Source organism: Chiloscyllium punctatum, chromosome 45, assembly GCF_047496795.1.
Source record: "Chiloscyllium punctatum isolate Juve2018m chromosome 45, sChiPun1.3, whole genome shotgun sequence".
Lineage (NCBI taxonomy): Eukaryota > Metazoa > Chordata > Chondrichthyes > Orectolobiformes > Hemiscylliidae > Chiloscyllium > Chiloscyllium punctatum.
Window position 1 is genome coordinate 62,923,012 of NC_092783.1, and position 21,340 is coordinate 62,944,351.

Here is a 21,340-nt window from a genome sequence, read left to right on the forward strand (position 1 = left end):
TTCAAGTCCCTCCAACTTCCCTTCCAAGCCACTGACTTTGAAGCGTATCACCTTTCCCTTAGTGTCACTGGGTCACAATCCTAGAACTCCCTCATTAAGGGCATTGAGAGTCCATGTGGATTGCAGCGGTTCAAGAAGGCAACTCATCACAATTTTCTCAAGGGCAACTAGGGACGGGGAATAAATATTGACACAGTCAGCAACTCCCACATCCTGAGAGTGACTTTTTTTAAATTTCAAATTTTTGAAAAACTGAATTCCAAATTGCAAAAGTCATTGTAGCATTTCAACTTACTGTCGCTGGGTTATTAGTCCCAATGCCATACTAAGTCCAGAAGCAAAACTGCAAGACCATCTTACATAACACAGTTGAACATCGTAGCTTTGATGGCAGTTACCATACTGACAGCAAGGCTGTAGTTAAGTATTTTAATTGTGAAGCCCAGGAAAAGAGGTCAATATCTCTAGAATTCCAAGAACAGAAGGGAAGAGGAGATAAATTACGCAATGGAGAGTGAACAGCAAGACTTGGTCTTAAAAAAAATGACAGATGGTAGGAGCAAAGAAAAAAAATGAAGGCGAAGAGAATTTTCACTCCATGAAACCCCAGAAAAAGATTAAATTAGACTGAAATGCAATGAGTGTCAGTTTCAACACAAGGAGGAGGCAGATTGTGTGAGACTCCTAACATGAAACACATTACAGGGTAGAAATGATGTCTTAGTGGTAGTATTGCTGAACTGTTAATCCAAAGACCCAGATAATGTTCTGGAGACCCGGGTTTGAATCCTGCCATGGCAGATAGTGGAATTTGAATTTAATAAAAAATCTGTAATTACTGGCCTACTGATGACCATGAATTAATTGATATTTATCAGAAAAATCCATCTGGTTCACTGATGTCCTTGAGGGAAGGAATCTGCCATTCTTACCTGATCTGGCCTCAATATGACTTCAGACCCACAGCAATGTGGTTGACTCTTAACTGCCGTCTGGGCAATTGGGGATGGGCAATAAATGCTGGACTAGCCAGCAACACCTATATCTCATGAATGAATTTTTAAAAGAGCAATGCTCTTTCTGCTTATTTAATCAAAATGTTTACACTGTCCGCACCGAACACTCCCAGAATAGGGACAGCATTGGATTAGATACAGACTAAAGCTTCCTCCAAACTGCCCCAGTTAAATATTCCCAATAGAGAGTTGGATACAAAGTAAAACTCTCTCTACTCTTAAACTGAAGCTAAATCTCCTCCATCTTGTCCACATTAAACACTCACGGCACAGGGACAGATACAAAGTAAAGCTTTTCCTGTGCTGTTTAATGTTTGCATCGTACTATTTCCTGCAAAGTGCAGGCTAGTATTATCTCACAGCACTGAGGGAGCGCTGCACTGTTGGACATGCCATCTTTTAATATTAAACTGAAGATCAGCTTCTCCCCAGGCGAGTGTAGAAGATCCCGTAGCATTATTCAAAGAATTGAAGCAAGGTTCTCTCCGTCTCCTTGTTAATCCCTCAAAAAATTCTTAAATCGTCCAATCTAGTCATTAAGTCAACTGTTATTTCTTGGTACTTATTGTGATGAAATGGATTTCAGTGGGATGACAGCACCGTAAAACTACTTAATTGTATAAAACAGCGTGGGACGTCCTGGGACTGTGAAAGGCGCTACAGAAAAGCAGGAATTGCCTTTGCATTGTATCTTCCAGCTCTGATTAAAGCAGTGACAAATAGAGTATGACATTGGCAACAGGAGACACAATAACATCATTGCACCCCGTGGTGTTGCCGGGCTGTGTCAGGGAGATTGTTAACACTGGAGGGAAGGACAATGATTGAAGCGACGTGGTTTACACGTAACTGCAACAGACGTGCAGTGGAATATTTATATTTCCTGAAGGCGCACACGCGGCCAGTGTATCCGTCAACAAAATCTGTCTGTAATCTCAAACCCCATGGACCGGGTGGCTGGTTACATCCGCATTTTAAAAGTTGTTGCATTTCCTCCAGCTCCCATTCTAAGGTTGGACTCATCTTTGTGGGAGTGTCATTTTCTCTGAATTCGATGGGGAATTCTGAAAAATGATTGAACATTAAAATAATTGTGGGGAGGAGGTGATAAAAGGTCCAGCCTTCAAAATGATTGGAGAATTTTTTTTTTGTCTCGGTGTCATTGCAGAGATTGTGAATGTACGGGACTGCAGTGAATACACCGTCAAAAGTGTCCCCCAAAGGGTTAACCTCTAGGCACTGCTCATTGGATGGTTGGCTTCAATCCTATGGCCAATGGGCTGGCGGAGTTGGCGAAGAGTTGCGGATGGATGCCCTTCTCCTCCAATAAGGACAGAGCAAAGAGCAGAGAAATAAACAGACTGGGCTTTTGGAAAGAACGAGTGCGCAGGGAGCCGAATGGCCAGAGGCTGGAGGACGGAGCGGGAGAGATAGACGGGGATCTGCAATCTCAATCTGGGATCTTCCTGCCCCGGGACCTGCTGCACGGGATTTCCTGGCTCCTTGATCCTTCCGTCTCTCCATCCTACCTTTCACCCCCCCCCCCCCCCCCACCCCACTCCAAAGGTCTGCCCGTTGCTGCCGCCTCCTCTCCCTGATCTAATGGGTTTGCTGGTTGGACGTGCCTGTGCAGTGGGGAAGGTAGCAGCGCCGCTCTGTTCCTGAATGTTGATCCGCATTGAGGGAGGTTCGGAAGGCAGGCGGGGAACCGGTCGCCGGGATCACCGGGAGTCACAACATTTGATCTCACCAGAAAGTAAAACTTTTCCCGTCTGGCCCAGTATGTGAGTGGTGCAAATTGGTAAATACTAGGCATGGTTTAAAACCCAGCAGTGAGTTTTGTTGGTAAATGCAGGGGGCTGGCACGGTGCCAGCTTCCACTTGCTCTCTGCACTCTGTTCAATTATTGATGGCTTCAAATGCAACAACCCCCTGGTGCCAGAAATGCCTGCTTTCAGCCGAGCTGCCTCCCTTGCGTGGTATGATTCCTGGTCTACCCTGTTACACTCAGTGACCACTTCCTAAAGCCTGACAATGTGGGTAAGCTGCCTGTTGGAGTCTCACCTGAGCAGAGGATACCATTGCAGAGTCTCCCACCTCACTGTTTTGCTTCTCATCACTGTGTGTGCCAACTGCCCCCTGAGTGTGTTGTCTCTGAACTGCCACTCCGCCTGCATCTGTGCAAGCAATATCGTTAGCTGTTCCAAAAAGGAGCTGGTTAATATCCCCAAGTCTCTGCCAGAATATACAGCAGTCCTGGACCTCAGCTACAACAGCCTGACTCACTTGCGAGCTAAGTGGACCACAGTTCGTCTGTTCAGACTCCACACTCTGCTTCTCAGCCACAATGGCCTGTTCTTCACGTCTGAAGAAGCCTTCACTGAGGTGCCACATTTGAAATACCTTGATCTGTCCTCCAACAAGCTGAAAGCTTTGGAAGAGTTACACTTCCAAGGGCTAGAGGATTTGGAGGTGCTGCTGTTGTACAACAACCAAATCTCCCAGATTGACAGGACGGCATTCGAAGGCTTGGACAGCCTGAAGAAGCTGTACCTCAGCCAGAATCTGATCGCACGCTTCCCGCTGGAGCTGGTGAAGGAAAATACCAGGCTGACAGCACTGGAGCTTCTAGATGTGTCCAGTAACAAGATAAAGTCTCTGCCTGTTCAGGAGCTCAACAGTCTACCTGCGTACCTCAAAAACGGCCTGTACATACACAACAATCCTCTGAGCTGCCATTGTAACCTTTATCTCATGGTCACCCAATGGCATGCTCGGCAGTTCAGTTCTGCCGTGGACTTCAGGAATGAGTTCAAGTGTGTTCTTCCCTTTAACCACAAGGTGTCCATCAAGCTCTTTGAGCTGCAAGAAGACTACATGAACTGCAGTACTGTCATTGACTCTGAGGTGGAGGCCTTCCTTGAAGGGACATTGACTTTTCACTGTGACACCAGACTGAGGAACATGAACAAAGTGTGGGTAACCCCAGACAATGAGACGATCCAGCCTGGCCACAACAACCGAAGTTTGAAGGTATTTCCCAATGGCAGCCTGTGGCTTGGTAATCTGAGGCTGGAAGATTCTGGAATTTATACTTGCCTGGCCACCAGCAGCCAGTTCAATGAAACAATCCACGTCCAACTGAAAGTTCACAATTCCACAGTGAGCCCTGCACACGAATCACTGAACACAGCCTACACCACACTGGTTGGCTGTGTTGCCAGCGTGATCTTGGTTCTCATTTACTTGTACCTCACACCATGTCACTGTCGGTGCAGGAGCAAAGCCGAGAAGCAGAGGAGTCAGCAAGAGGAGAGCATTCACTCATCCATGCTGAGTGCCGCGTCCACCCATGATGTTTCTGGGGACAAAGCCGCTATGGATCGACGAGTGGCCTTCATAGAACCCTCCAAGGATATGCAAGGGCAGAACGGGAAACTCAAACCCAATGCTGTGGAGGAATTTGAGGACAAGAGACTCTTGACAGTGCCCAGAAAGAAATCTGACTGCGGTTCTGTTGGCTCCGTCTCCTCAGATTCTCCCATTGTCGTTTAACAAACTTTCACCATGTTTGTATTATGCACAGGCTCCAGGCAGGATGCAGGGTGAGGGCTGCCAATGCTTAGTATCCGAGCTTGGGAATAATCCGGAGCTGACTCTCTCAATTGGGCCAAAGCTATTTGCAGAGACATAGATCAGGGACAAGGTGGGGCAGCAAACTACATGGGTCAGAGTGAGATCTTAATTGTCTGCAATATTATGTAATATGTATTTATTTTCCTAAATTACTTCATACTCCCAGCTGACTAACTATGTAGGCTTTGCAGTTTCCCAAATGCAACTGTGACCAATCTACTTGCTGCATCTGTGACTGGGCCTGAATCAATTGACTGCGATCAATGGCATTGCCCAATCAGAGAATGCTTCAATGTGACACCTGTACATTCGAGAAAGGCTGCTTGCAAAATCCAAATCCAATGAAAGGCTGTACCAGTGTGGGATTGGGAGGGGTGGAGACAAGTCTCCAGATTTCTGCTGGTGAGTTGGGGGACCACGTTTTACCAGCAAAGATTTCCAATAAATAACCAGGTCTCTGAAGAGTCTATGGCTTGTGAATTCGTTCAAAATCAAGCTGCTGTTCTTGCCTCTGGTGATTCCAAAAGTCCAAGTGTTTGGGAAGAGTCAGCCTGTGTTTCCACTCCCTCTGTTGTATGGCCAGTGACCACTGCATCAGCAGCTGCTGTAAAATCGTGGAGGACAGGCCCAAAGCATCACCTTGTGTGTGGTCACTGATCTCTATTGGTTCACTCTGCCTGAACAAGTCTTTTTCCCACCGACGCATTGAGATGAAATGAATGAGGAACAAAAGGGATTTCATAGGGACACGACTCAAAAACAATATGCAGGACATACTGGGAAAGGAAGGGAGCAATTCATGTATATCTGGTAATGTTCAGCTGCACCTGTCTATTGTATTGCTTGTGTTGTCTCATTTCATGTATGTGCAATTCATTTCAGATTGTGGTTCGTAATGCTGGATTCAGCATGCCCAGGGTTAAAATGCAGGTTATAATCGGGCTCCCTGCTCCCTGTCTGCAGAGCTGAATTGGGTTCTGTTGTGATCAGTTCACTGTACTCACTCATAGTATAAAGACTAAGGGAAGCTACTGGAGGGCAATATTAGCTGGTCTTGAAACTACAGCCCAGCAAGAGTTAACAGCCTTGGGTTAGGAGTAGACAAGAGCGAACAGTGGAAATGGATTTTAAAAACTCATCGGAGCCAGATACTGAGTGGGACAGACATCTTTTAAAGAAAAAGAACTTGCATTTAGATAGCACCTCTCTCAGCCTTAGGATTGCCAAAAATGTTTCATAGTTAATGAAGTTTTTTTTTAAATGTGGGTTTGTTGTTATAATGTAGGAAACACAATTCTCTGATCTTTCCATTGTTTAGCATCAAATATCCCTTGTCCCTGCGTTGTTGTGTGTTGACTTGTATAACACTGTTACTATAGCTGTCCAGTGTAAGCACTGCAGTACATGAATCATTGAAGACTCGCTGCAGCAGGCAGGGAAGCTAAATGTTGTGTGTCTCTCGCAACTTAGCCCAATGTACTGATCAGCTCAGGCAGAATCCTCCTGAATGAGAATTGCATTAACTAAAATTTCCAATGAATATGTTAAATCTAGATTATAATGAACCTTATAAAATAAAAATGTATATAAGTAAAACCTAATTAGTCACAACTTCAAATGGACGCAGCATGTAGGTTTATACTTGGCTATACTGCATGTAGCTGCTGGTAGATGCAAGTATTTACTTTAAAAGATATAGTGATTTATGTCTTCATGGTGTCTGTAATTATAGATAGTCTATGTCAGAGCAACAACAGGTCTGAGGAATTTAGGCAACCACACATGGAGAATGTTGCTCATGTCTCATCATCTGTAGCTAGTTTTCTGTGATCCTTTTCTATTTCCTTGGCTTTTTTTCATCATGGCTCTGGTTTGAGGAAGGGAATGCACTGATCATTAGAGAAACAGGTGATGGCAGGAAAGTATCCATTGATGCCTGGGACTTTTGTCTGGTGATCGGAGATGTGGGGTGGGGTGGTGATGAGAAGGGCAGTTATTGTGTGGAAGGTCCCTGACACTTGGCATGTGTGGCAGAACCATCTTTATCCAGATTTACCAGAATAATCCTTGTACACAAATGGTTAAACTCCGAGGAATAATTATCCATTTGGGGTCTGTTCGCTGGAACTCAGAAGATTATGAGGTCATTGGACCAAAGATTTCCAAGCTGTTGTGGAGAACTGTTTCGATCGATAGACGGGAACTATATCACAGACTGGGCAGGCTAGACTGGAGGGCACCATTTAAAACATCATACCAGGGCTTTTCAGAGTGAAAGCAGGAAGCATTTATACTCAAGGGTCACAGAAATCTGGAAACTTGAAAGACAATCGATGCTGAAATGATTGTTCATTTTAAATCTGAGTTCAGGAGATTTTTATATCGCCAAAGATAGTAAGAGATATGGACAAAGGAAGGTAGGCTCATTTAATTTGTAGATCAGTCAAGATCTTATTGAATGGAATAACAGGCTTGAGGGGCTGAATGGTCTACCTCTCTCTCTACAACCCCACTCAAATTAACCTACATGACATAGAATCTTCTAGGAGAAAGTGAGGACTGCAGATGCTGGAGATTAGAGCTGAAAGTTTGTTGCTAGAAAAGCGCAGCAGGTCAGGCAGCATCCAAGGAGCAGGAGAATCGATGTTTCGGGCATGAGCCCTTCTTTTGAAGAAGGGCTCATGCCCGAAACGTCGATTCTTCTGCTCCTTGGATGCTGCCTGACCTGCTGCGCTTTTCCAGCAACACATTTTCAGCGACATGACATAGAGACAAACTGTACAGCTAAGCTCCTTTTTTAATAGGTGTTGCTTAGTCCTTTTAAGGGACATTACAGTCAAAGTGCATTAGTAGTCAAGTGTTGCAGTTACTGAGGGGGATTAATATGGTACAGTGAGCAGAGAGTTAGAGTACTGGAGTATTGAGGAGATGTTAGAGATCTAATGTTTATACTCTGTATGAAAAATATGATTTTGCAAATTGAATACATAGAATGTGCAGGAAGTCACATAATAATTGAGAAATGGAAGGAACGATATCTTTGCATTATGGGCAACATGATAGTTATCAAGCTCCTTCAAACAACAGTGATAAGTGTCTGGATATTCTGTACTATTAATGTTTGATGCAGAATAAACATTACCCCAAGACACTGGGGAGAATTCCCCTCTCTCCTATTTGAAATAGTATCATGGATTCTGTGCACCTACCTAGAGAATAAACTTCAGATTAATGTTGCATCTGAAAGCTGGCACATCTGGCATTGCAGCACTCCCACTATCACACTGGCAGTGCCACACTGAATTATTGGCTGCAGCTGAGCCACTGTAAGCATCTGGAGAGGGTCCAAGTCTTCTTCAGCCTCTCATTATCTGTAGCATTTCACCAGCCTCTGGTAAAACCAAAGTAGGACCACCCAAGAACTTTAAACTTTAAACCTGACCCATACCAGGAGCCAGTTTTCCTGGTCCTTGCACAAGGTTCATGTGTGAGCTTACTGTACAGAGTTATGTATCTTCCTCAGCCAGTGCATGATGTAGGATTGGGATCTGGGATCCTTCAGCCCCTGAGTCACTCTACGTTGAGTCAGCAATCGAACCCATCACCGTGGCTGCTTGTAAACTCAAAGATGTTTAAAGAAATCAATGTGAAAAATTGTTCTGTCCTTAGTGTTGTTGAATGTGTCAGGCCTAAAACCATTGTTTATCTTGCTGGTTTTTGTCTAATGTCTTGTAAGCAGCCTAAAGGAGACTGCAACTGTGATCCACGTTCCATCTAATGTTGTGGTGTTAGTGAGAATTATCTCGTTGGGTGACTATAAACTCACCTTTGCTGTGTGCACTGAATCTATACCATAATTCTCCCTCCAACCCTCAGCATGTCTTCCCATATCAAGCTACACCAGATATTATTTTCTCTCCCTTTTTCCAGCCAAGCTAACAGTTCGGCAGGTACCAGATGCCCCCTGGTGGCAATGGTCTGTTTGGCTAAAGAGGGTATCACAGAAAAGCCCATTGCTTTCCATTGCTGAACACTCAACAGGAAAGTCAAGGTTTAATGAGCAGGAGATTTTGCTCAACACTGTTTCTCCTTTCGGGTTGAGAGACATGGAATCTGATTATAGATTTTCCCTAGTGAACCAGCGACACTGTTTTCAAGGATCTTTATTTTTGAAATGGCAATATTTTTAACGTTTAAGTCAACCTGTTGTTACATTGCAAATTCCTGGCTGCTCCAGGGCTGATGAACAATTTCACCTGCAGATCTGTGCGTAGAGCTGAATTAAAGGCACATGAAATAGAAAGAAAGTGTTTCATTTGAGTTCTCTTGGGCTGAGCCTCCCCCACCCACCACCCACAGAGAGAAACATGTACACAATCTCAAATCCACACACCCACATATGTGTACACACTCTCAGACCCACACACTTGCAGATCCACATACACACAAACATATTCACATTGTCAGATCCAGACACAAACATGTACATACTCTCCGATACTCTCTCTCTCTCGCACAGATTCAAAAACTGAACACTGAAACTCAAAAAGCCACGCATACATGAAGAAACACATGTATACACAGTTGGAACCATATGCACAGACTTACACCAATACACAGTTAGAGACACAGATACACACTGAAAACAAAAACCAGAAAAACTTGCACATGATGCACATAGAACCATAGCCACAGAGACATACAGAGAAACACAGACTTAGACAAAACCAGATAGATGCACAAATAAAGCATGCAAATGTACAAATACACAGACACATACATACACAGACACTCACAGTCCATCACACGAGTTAGTTTGAAGCTGATTTGCTTTCAGAGTTAATTCATCACACAACATTTTATTCTTCAGTAGTTCCTGATTGAAGCTGCTCAGGTCTAGCAGCTGTACTTGTCACCAGATGTCAGCTGTAGTGAACAGACACCACAGAGGCTGAGACAATGAGCAACAGGCCATTCAGCTCACCTGCTCTGTGCAGGTTTGAACATGGAGAGAATGAAATAGAAGGTTATGCTGATAGTGTGAGATAAAAGATGGGAAGGGAAGACTTATGCGGAGCAGAAACAGCGGCACCCATCAGATTAAATGGCCTGATTTTTGTCCTAGAAACTCTATTACAAAATTCTCTCAATCAGCACATCATCCTATTCATGTGTTTATCCAGTTTCATATTCACTTTAACCACTCGTTGTAGTAATGAGTCCCACTTTCTCATTAATAGAAAAACAGAAAGTATTGGAGAAACTCAGCAAGTTTGGCAGCGTGAGTGGAGAGAGAACCAGTGTCCCACATTCTCCTTATTCTCTCATCAAATGTTTTTTTCCCCTGAATTCCCTCTTGGATTGGTGCATGTGTACTTTACAAATACCATACATTCCAGACTTGGGGTTTCCAAGTTTCATTATCACACGTGTCTTTCCGTTCCTGCTTCCATTCTGTTCACTGTCAGAGCAGTGATCAAAACCTAACACACTGGATACCTATCAGCAACCCACTAATTACAAGCGATCAACACATTGTTCGAAAGTCTGTTCTCTCCCACTCCAAACCCCAGATTTTGTCCGTTACAAACCGAATCACAGTCGCAACTGAAAAATGCAATTGCAAGGGAATATACTGAGTTGCTCTCACACTGCTGTGGGGCGTGAATCAGTTTTGAGGTTGAAGTATTATATTGTATTTGTCTATTGCTTTTTGCTTTTACATGTTGTTTGACAGCCTAGTCTAAAATTAAATCTGGTAGCTGGATCTAGCCATGATTGTTCAAGACATAGAATTTCATTTTGTAATTTTCTTTTTATGCAACTCTTTCCTCAGGGGTTTGGCCTTTTGATTTTAAACAAAAAAAAGGTGACAACTGGCTGCCACAGGCAGTGGTGTCAGAATATTCCGATGACACAGAACAGCAGTAACAACCTGAATTTCTGTAGCGATTTTCACCACTGTAGGACATTCCAAAGTACTTTGTGAAGTATAGTCACTGTTGTAATCTCGGAAATGTGGCAGACAATTTGGACACAGGCAGCTCCATAGACAATAATGTGACAATAAAAACAGACATTTGCTGGAGAAACTCAGCAGGTCTGTGAAGAGAGAAAGTAGAGTTCATGTTTTGAGTCTGATATGACCCTTCAGAACTGGAATGGCTGGAAAATAGTTTATATAGTATTGACAGAGGGCGAGGGGGTGGGAGTGGAAAAGACGATGAGGGACTCATAGCAAAAGACAAATGGAGTGCTAATGGTGGTAAAGAAGACATAGAGGTGTGATAATGAAATATAATGTGATAATAACTGGATAGTTCCTTTTTAATGATATTAACAGATGGATAAAGTTTGGATACTGAGAATAACTCCATGCACTCCTTTGAAATAGAGCCATGGAACCTGCTACATTAGTTTGAGAGGGAGAAGAGGGTGTCAGTTAATGTTTCATCCAAATGATGGCATTTCTGACAATGTAACACACCCTCAGTACTGGAGTGTATCAACCTCTGGAATGAGACTTAAACCCACTAACCTTTTGACTCATAGGAACGAGTGTCACCCACTGAGTCTCAGTGGACAGCACGTTCAGATCCAAGGGTGCCTTTGTTTAAGGATGATTTGGAGATGCCAGTGTTGGATTGGGGTGTACAAAGTTCAAAATCACACAACACCACGAGCACTAGCATTCAGAGCTCAGCTGGTTGTGGAGTAGGACCATAAGACACAGAATTTATAGCAAAACATTACAGTGACATGCAACTTCCAAATAAACCCGTTGGACTATAACCTGGTGTTGTGTGATTTTTAATTTTGTTTAAGGAGATATAGCAATATTGTATAATTGCCAGCAGACATTCAGAGGTTCATCTTGAATAAAAATTTCTGTCACTAGTAGTGAAAACGGAATGGTTCCACGTGAGGTCCCCCAATTCCTATGCTTCTGTCGTTACTACACTACAAGGTGATAACTATATAAACAGGGACGTCTGCTGCACCGGAAATCAAATTACAGCAACACAGTGGAAACAACTCAATGAGAATTCCAGGGCCCAGTAACATACTGTATCTCAAAGAGACAGTCCTTCGCATTACCCCTGTCCTAGTTTGGGGTTGACAGGTAATGTTCCTATACTCATGCATGTAATAGATATTTAGAAATTAACCAGCTCTCCAAGACAGAATATGGTTGTGAGATCTTAAGTAGAAAATGAGATAACAGATAATGGGGGGGGATGACGGGAATAGAATCCAAAACGTCTGGCCTCCAGTGCCTTCTGTTACTGACCCTAATATAAAACCTTCAACAACCTTTCCAACAGGATTGCCCACTCTGTTGGTAGATATTCCTGGCGGATTTATCATCCAGCTCCAATGTCCTACCTAATCCCTCCCCTTGTTTGAGACTGGTCACAGATATCCTAGTAAAGTACCAATTAGAGAGCAAGGCATTCCTTGTTACTGGATTGGACGATCCATGAAAACCAGACTAACAGGATTCTTTTCTGCATAACATTCATATTTAAAATATGTAAAGTCACCATAGTCTTACTAGACCATAAGGTTGCTCTCCCATTACAGAAAGAAAGAGAGATGATTGGTGGTGGTTTAAGCTGACGGTCATCATGCCTCAGGTGAGGGAGAGAGATTGAGAAAGAGAGCCCATCCTGGTAACCTCTGCCGGTATGGGGATTGAACCCACACTGTTAGCCTCATTCTGTGTTATAAGCCAACAGAGCTAACCAACAAACCCCTCCCCCTTCGACCTTCCTGTTTACAGACAATGAACAAATAAGTTGAATGCAAAACAGTAAAATGACACTTTGTTTAATCCCATTCTAGATATTTCTCCTGGAAATTCCAGAAGTTTAAATCTTTAAGTCTTAAAGGGTTTAGGAATTCTAATCCTCGTACAGAGTGGTTTTGGACAACTGTCTTTCACTTCAGAAAATCTGGATAATACCAGAATAATAATCCAGAAAGTCTGAAGTGCCTGAATGATAACATCAGTGGATATTTCAGCAAGACTAAATGGCACTGTCATGGCTAAATATACACTTGTTGTAAAACATCTGAAAAAGAGATACATATGCACTCCCAATAAACAACAATCTCAAAAGGCACATCAAACTGGGTGGGAAATACTAAATCTCTTTACAACAGGCAGGTTCTGGGATAATAATGAAAACTTCTGTGTTCTGAGGAAGGGTCACTTGACCCGAAACCTTAACTCTGATTTCTCTCCACAGATGCTGCCAGACCTGCTGAGCTTTTCCAGCAATTATTATTTTTGTCTCTGATTTTCAACATTCACAATTCTTTTGATTTTTATTAAGGAAAACTTCCTATTGACTGTAAAATTACTTTGCATCTTCTAAAGAATGAATATGAAAAATCTGCTCCTGAAATTCACACAGCTTTCAACTCTAGATAGTAATTATAAAATGTACACTGCCGTATCTCTGAATCTATATTTATGACTGATACCTGTTTGGGTGAATTGTACTATTCAATCTTCACAGCAAAGTGGAGACATTTTATTTTGTACTCACTGACCTAAACCAGTATTCCTTGTTGGAAACCAATGTCAGAAGACCCCAACTTTGGTCACCAATCTGTGCTGGGTGAGTTGGGATAACACTAATAATTGAAGTCAGTCGTTTGAGAGGAGAGTGTTCCAGGTTCCAGCACCTGATTATTACCCAGGAAATACTCTTGCAAAGTAGAGGGGCTGATGGGACCAGAATTCACTGTGAGACCCTGCAAGGTCAAATAAGGACTTGAGAACCCTTGGTAACTGCGTTGAGAAATAGAAAATTGCTTCTGGGAGCGATGAAGGGTTGAACACTCAGTGGACAATATTTCAAAAATGAGAAGGCTCTGAGTAGAGTAGTTGGGAAATTTTCTTGCCCTCAGGATGAGGCCTAATTAGCAGGAATTATGTTGGAAGCAGTGAATGTAAATTGCTTGGTTGTAGAGAGGGAAGGAATTGGGAGATATAGTGCAAAGAGAAAGGAGGAATGAGAATGATGAAGGGCTGCAAGAGGGAAGTTGGGATTGCTCTCTTGCAGTTGGATAAACTAGTTAAATTGCAGAAGGAGGCCATTCAGTCCATTATACCTGCGTTAGTTCTTTGAAAATCCTATTCAATTAATTCCATCCCTGCCCAATTGGTATTGACTTGGAAATCTTATATCCTTTAATCATGCATCCAATTCCCTTGAAGGGGTAGTATTGAATTTTTCGTCACTGTGCTGTCAGGCGATATCCTGTATTTTAAAACCAAAACTCTCCTCTGGTCCTTTTGCCAAGTATCTTCCTTTTGTTACTGATTCTTCTGACAACGAAGAAAGTTTCTCTCTGCCTACTCCCTCTAGGAATTTAGAACACTTCTATTAAGCTGCCTCAACTTTCTCTGCTATAAAGGGAACAATCCCAGCTTTTCCAACTTGTACTGTTACTAATAAAATTTATCTGCTTAAGAGACCTCTCTTTTGTAATTTTCATGACCTTATTTCAGTCACTGTTTTCATGGTTTTCAATTAGTCTGAAATTAAAGATAAATGGATGACCTGATTTGCCGGACAGATTCCTCTACATCCCAACGTGTCGTAATATTTTTAATTAAAGATATTCTCATTATACCAATACTGAGTCATTACAAAGTGATTGGTTTTAGCATGAATTATTTGCTGACAGTATGAGGAAATTTTGCCATCTAGGCACTATTAACTCACATTGTTAACTTACATTAGTCAAAAGATAAAAATTATCCGAATGCTGTTATCCTTTGATCAACATGGTATGATGTTCCTCCGTGTCTCTAATGTTGGCTAAACATCTATCATCATCTCAGCCTGGTCAATAAAAAAACCCATTTGGTGATTTTGTTTTAAAAACATAACCCCAGGGATGGCTCTAAATTGTAATAGCTGTGGCTTCAAGGTCTGATTTGAAGGTTTGAGTTTGAGATGACACTGATTTAAGATGGCACCCTTAGTGTAGTACCAAGGGAGAGCTACAACATCAGAGGAGCAACTGTTTGGGTTTGATAAGGACTCGAGTCAGGGTCTTCTCTCTCAGTTAGATATAAACAATCTCAGGGATCTATCCTTAATAAAAACAGGGGAGTTCTTTCTGGTGTTCTGTTCAATGCTAATCCCTCAACCCATATCACAAAAACAAGTGATCTAGATATTTTCCTATGGTTGTTTGTGGGATCTTGCTGTGTGTAAATTGGTTCCTGCATTTCTACATGACAATAGTGACTTTAAAAAAATTAAACACTTTAATTGGCTGCAAAATGCTTTGGGATGTCATGAATATATGAAAGATGCTATACAAATGCACTTTCCTCATTAGTGTAATAAAGTTTTTCAAACATTAAGAGTAATAATTTCGCTTGTAAAATTAATATATACACTTAAAAACATTTTTAAAAATGCCATTATACTCTCCATAATTTCCCCACTATCTGCCTCATTGTTGTGAAATTTAAAGAAAGACATTCCAAAGATCAGATGTGGGTCACTGACCTTGACATCAAGGCTACGTTTGACCAAGTGTGGCATTAAGGAGCCCTGGCAAAATTGGAGTCAATGGGAGTCAGGGGGCAAGTTCTCTGTTGGTTGCTGTCATACCTGGTACATCGTAAGATGATTGTGGTTGTTGGAGGTCAGTCATCTCAGCTCCAGGACAGCTCTACAGAAGTTCCTCAGAGTAGTGTCCTAGGCCCAACCATCTTCAGCTGCTCCATCAAAGACTTTCGCTCCATCTTAAGGTCAGAAGTCCAAATGTTTGTTAATGATTGCACAATATTCAGCACCATTCATGAATTCTTCAACATAAAGCAGAAAACGCTGGAATTATTTTGGGAGATGTAATAGGTTTTTAAACAAGCACAGAGACAGCACATGATGAAGGGAGGAGGAGATGAACAAATAGAAATATCTGAGTAATAGAGCTCACCAGTTAGAGGAGCCCTTAATAACTAGAGAGAGAGAGATCTCTTACTACCTCCCTCTCTAGTTATTAAGGGCTCCTCTGACTGGTGAGATCTGTTACTCAACCTGTTAGCAAGGTTTCCACTTTCCCTTCTCTGAAACCTGCTGGAAAGTTTATCTACTACATTCAGAATGGGCAGGGGGACTCAGAGGGTTCCACTCTGCCCATTGCCATTCATTTAACTAGCACTGGGAGTTAATAATCCAGTAAGACATAAAAGCAGAAGTAGGCCATTCAGCCCATCGAGCCTGCCTTGCCATGCAATGAAACCACGACTGATGTGATAATCCTCAAGACCACTTTCCTGCCTTTTTCTCAGAACCCTTGATTCTCTTACTTGTCAGCTGACTGCTGCCATCTCGCACAGCAGCATTTTGTTGTAACATCTCCTCAATATCCTGAAAACTATAAAAGAAACCATCTCAGAAAAGGAATGTGTTAATGACCAGCAACACGAATGTTTCAGCAATGTTTCCTATGTGCTTATTCACCAGAGAGAGGAGTTGGAATCCACAGGGACAACTTGGTAAGGTATAGAGCAGCAAAAGCAATTCACACTTATAGTGCCTTCAACTTAGCAAAGCATCCCAAAGGTCTTCACGAGAGTATCATCAAACAAACTTTGCAAGGAGCTACAAAAGAAAATGAGATGAAAACTTCAATCAAAGTAGAAAGTAATGGCATTACCATCACTGAATCCACTATTATTAACATTCTGAGGGGTTACCATTGACCAGGAACTGAACTGGACAGGTCACGTAAATACTGTGGCTACCAGAGTAGGTCAGAGGCTAGGAATATTGCAGTGGGTAACTCACCTCCTGACTCCCCGAAGTCTGACAATAATCAACAAGACACAAATTAGCAGTGTCATGGAATAGTCCTTAGATGGTGCAGCTCCAACAACACTCAAGAAGTTCAACATCATCCAAGGCAAAGCAACCCACTTGATTGAAATTGGCACCACATTTACAAGTGTTCATTCCCTCTACCATTGATGCTCAGTAGCAGCAGTGTATACCACCTAGAAGATGCACTGCACAAATTCACCACAGTTCCTGAGGTAGTAACATCCAAACAATGCTCCCTTTATTTGTTTTTGGTGCACGGATCTCCAAGATCTGTGCACAGCAATAACTGCTGAAACCAGAAGTAATAGAGTCATAGGGCGGCACGATGGCTCAGTGGTTAGCACTGCTGCCTCACAGCGCCAGGGACCCGGGTTCGATTCCGGGTTCGATTGTCTATGTGGAGTTTGCACATTCTCCCAATGTCTGCGTGGGTTTCCTCTGGGTGCTCCAGTTTCCTCCCACAATCCAAAGATGTGCAGGTTAGGTGAATTGGTCATGCTAAATTACCCGTAGAGTTAGGTGCATTAGTTAGGGGGAATGGGTCTGGGTGGGTTGCTCTTCAGAGGGTCGGTGTGGACTAGTTGAGCTAAAGATCCAGTTTCCACACTGTAGGGAATCTGATCTAAATAGAGTGCCACAGCATGGAGACAGGCCCTTTGGCCCAAACTGTCCATGCTGACCAAAATGCCCATCCATGTTAACTCCATTTCCCTGCACTTGGCTCATGTTCTTCTAATCCTTTCCTATTCATGTATTTGTCCAACTGCCTTTTAAAGGTTGTTAAAGTACCTGCCTCAACCACTTCCGCATGGCAGCTCATTCCATATGCGTACCACCCTCTGTGTAAAAATGTTGTCCCTCAGGTTCCCTTTTATTCTTTCCCCTCTAACCTTAAACTGATGCCCTCTAATCCTCGATTCCCCAACCCTGGGAAAATGCCTGAGTGCATTCACCCAATCTATGCCTCTCATGATCTTAAACACTTCTATAATGTCCCCCCTCAGTCTCCTACGCTGCAAAGAAAAAGGTCCTTCCCAAATCTGAATTCATTGTCAGTCTCAGTTGATAGTTGGAGGCACCCTTTGAAGTTCAATATGTGCAACTTATCAGACAAATGTCAATTAAACGAGATGTGAGCTTCTTCAGGTTGACCTAGTTGATTGACTTCAATAGTTTTAAATAAAATGGCAGATTCAGTTCAAACGATGTTTTTTTTCCCACCATGTGCCAGCTGTGTTGTGGAACCTTGAACAGAGCTTATGGGGAACCCAGGACCACTACCATCTAGAAACACAACAGCAGCAGACACATGACTGGAAAAAGGAGGCCCACAACTGGAATCTTTTGAAAGACTGTAAATTTCACCCACAATTAACGACCTAGAACCCAGTGTGACTGCCTCAGTTGGTCAAAACAAAGCAAAGACATTTTGTTCTGCAGAAAGTAACATTACTTCCATAATTTACAGAAATTTATAGCATTTTCCATAATAAACTAGAATGAGTAAACAGTGGATTCTCTGGATTACTAAGTACCAGCCTTGTTAACATGTAAATCTCAGTCAAGTGATAACACTGCAGTAACAGAGCTGAATATCTTCATGAAAAGCACTTGTAGAAATTTATGGATCTAGCGAACAATTTATAAATTGTGGCATACTACATTAATAATAAAATGAAGGATTCATGGTTCAATTAGGGCCAACAGAGGGAGTTTGCTATTCCAGAAACCCTCACAGGCACTCATCACACATCACTGCTCAGTTAATCTCAGGTATGCTGTTTCTAGTATGGCTAGTAAAGAGAAAGGAAAAGTATTTCTGGTCCCTCCTGCAGACACAGCAGCCATTCTCCAAAATATAATAGTGAGAAATTGGACGGCTAATGGTAATGTCACTGGGCTAGTAATCCAGGACTTCAGGCTTACGTTTTATTTTGATTCATTCACAGAATGTGGGCATTGCTGGCTTGGCCAGTATTTATGATCCATCCCTAATTGCCCAGTGGGCAGGTAAGAGTCAACCACATTGCTGTGGGTCTGGAGTCACATGTAGGCCAGACCACCTAAGGATGGCATTTGTGAACTAGATGGGTTTTTCCCAGCAATCGGCAATGATTTTATGGTCATCATTGGACTCTTATTTCCAGGTCGTTATTAAAGTCAAGTTTGAACCCAAGTACCCAGAACACCATCAGGGTCTGTGGATTAATAGTCTAACAATAATATCATTAAGCCAACACCTTCCCATGTTCTGGAGCCATGGATTTGAATTCCACTGTGGCAGATGATGAAATTAATTTTTAAAAATGCTGGGCTGACAGAAATCATATGGTAACTGAAGATTGTCATAAGGATCTATCTTGTTGACTAATGTCCTTTAGGGAAGGAAACTGTCATCCTTACCTGGTCTGGCCTACATGTGACTTCAGACCCACAGCAATGTGGTTGACTCTTAACTGCCCTCTGAGCAATTAGGGATAGGAAATAAATGCTGGTCTAGCTGGCAAGGCCTACATCCCATGAACTTATTTTTAAAAACTGCATTTGCCTTACACACAAAAAAGGTTAATGGAAGTTAAGATGTATCAGATGATTTATAAGACAGAAATGGAGAAATAATTTCTATTCTCTGCTTGTCCATGTGTCTGTCTAAATGCCTCTTAAACATTGCTAACGTATCTGCTCCTACCACCTTCCCTGGCAGCACTTTCCAGGCACATACCACCCTCGTGTAAAAAACTTGCCTCCCACATCTCCTTTAAACTCCCCTCCTCCCCACCCCCGCTCACCTTAAACCTATCCCCCCTAATGTATGACATATCCACCCTGGGGAAAAAGACTCCAACTATCCACCTTATTCATGCTTCTCATAATTTTGTATAGGACAGACACCTCAGTACCTAATTCCACCGCAAGCCTATGGATTACCTCACGATGCTGCACTTCTCCAGCTTCCACTCTGAACATGTTAAAAAAGCCATCACCTACAGACAAACCCTGTGCATACACAGGATCAGCTCAGACGAGGAGGAACGCAATGGACATCTGAGGTGCTAAAGGACACCCTCATAAGAACAGGATATGGTGCTCAACTCATTGATCGCCGGTTCCGATGTGCCATAGCGAAAAACCACAACAATCTCCTTAGAAGACAGACATGGGACATGACTGACAGAGTACACATAGTCATCCAGTACTTCCCCAGAACAGAGAAACTACTCCATGTTCTCCGCAGCCTTCAACATCTCATCGACGATGACAAACATTTCACCTTATACCTCCACTTCTCACTTTCAAACAACCGCCAAACCTCAAACAGACCATCGTTCCTGATGTTCAGGACAACATCAATCACAATACCACACAACCCTGGCATGGCAACCTCTGCAAGACATGCCAGATCATCGACATGGACACTACCATTACACGTGGGCACACCATCCCCCAATTACACGGCAGATACACATGTAACTCCATCAATATCGTCTATCTCATACGCCGCACGCAAGGATGCCACAAGGTATGGTACATTGGTGAGGCCATGCAGACGCTAGGACAACGGATGAATGGACACCATGCAACAATCATCAGACAGGAATGTTCCCTCCCAGTCAGGGAACATTTCAGTGGTTAAGGACATTCAGCCTCCGATCTTTGGGTAAGCGTCCTCGAAGGTGGCCTTTGAGACACAAAACAATGCAGAATTGTCGAGTAGTAACTGACAGCTAAGATCCCTATCCGTGAAGATAACCTCAACTGTGATACTGGATTCATGTCGCACTACATGTAACCCCACCACACTGTTCTGTGTAAAACCTTTGTTATTGTCCTGTTTGGACACACCCTGATAACTTGTTATGATCTCTCTACCTTAACTAGTTTGTACAGTTTTGGATTACTTGTTACTTTGTTAAACTCTCAGCATGTGACCCTTAGACCTATCGTGTTATTCCAGCCATTTGGTTTGTCTTCAGCATCACCTTAATTGAACTTTTTATAATTATTTCTCTGCCTCAATTAATTGGATTACAGGTTAACACTTCCCTTGCTATTCAGTTGTTGGCACTTAACTCAAACTGTCTGACACTCTCAATCACCTGTAGAGACTTTTTATTTGGCCTATGGACACTCCACTCACACCATTTGTACGATCTTTTGATCTCATCTCTCCACCCATTGATCTCTGCCTATAAATTCAGTGCCTATGTGCTTTCTTCCACTTCCCCTGACGAAGGAGCAGTGCTTTGAAAGCTTGTGATTTCAAATAAACCTGTTGGCCTATAACTTGGTGTCATGTGACTTCTGACCATGTCCACTCCAGTCCAACACCTGCACATCCACATCAATTTTATAAACATTGACCAGGTCGCCCCTCAGCCTTCAATACTCTCGCAGAAACAATCCAAGATTGTCCAACCTCTCCTTACAGCTAATATATTCCAAATCAGACAACACGCTGATAAACTCTCACTCTCTCCAAAGCCTCCACATCCTTCCTATAGTGGGGCGACCAGAACTGCACACAATACTGTAAATGTGGCCTAACTCAAGTCTTATACATCTGCAATATGACTTGCCAACTTTTATAGTCAGGACCCTGACCAATGAAGGCAAACATGCCATATGCCTTCTTTATCTCTCTATCCACTTGTGTGGTCATTTGCAGGGAGCTATGGACTTACACCTCAAGATCTCTCTGCCTATCAATGCTTCCAAGGTCCTGCCATTTACTGTATACTTTTCTCTTCCATTTATAGAGTCATAGAGGTGTACAGCATGGAAACAGACCCTTCAGTCCAACCCGTCCATGCCGACCAGATATCCCAACCC

The 21,340-nt window shown here is 42.7% G+C and overlaps 2 protein-coding genes across 3 annotated transcripts in view; one reads left to right on the top strand and one right to left on the bottom strand.

The window, feature by feature from the left end:
- The window catches only part of gpr61 (G protein-coupled receptor 61), a 282,577-nt gene that overhangs the window by 229,804 nt on the left and 31,433 nt on the right, over positions 1-21,340 (bottom strand). The window contains exon 1 of one of the 2 annotated variants that reach the window (XM_072563923.1): positions 15,296-15,565. The exons of the other annotated variant lie outside the window; for it this stretch is intronic. The gene's annotated coding sequence lies outside the window, so the exon portion shown is untranslated. Of the gene's footprint in view, positions 1-15,295; positions 15,566-21,340 lie in introns of those variants that run through there. 2 annotated transcript variants of the gene reach the window in all.
- Positions 1,958-7,264, top strand: amigo1 (adhesion molecule with Ig-like domain 1). Its single transcript, XM_072563920.1, has one exon. The coding sequence runs from the start codon at positions 3,051-3,053 to the stop codon at positions 4,569-4,571; it is 1,521 nt and encodes a 506-aa protein (XP_072420021.1). The 5' UTR covers positions 1,958-3,050; the 3' UTR covers positions 4,572-7,264.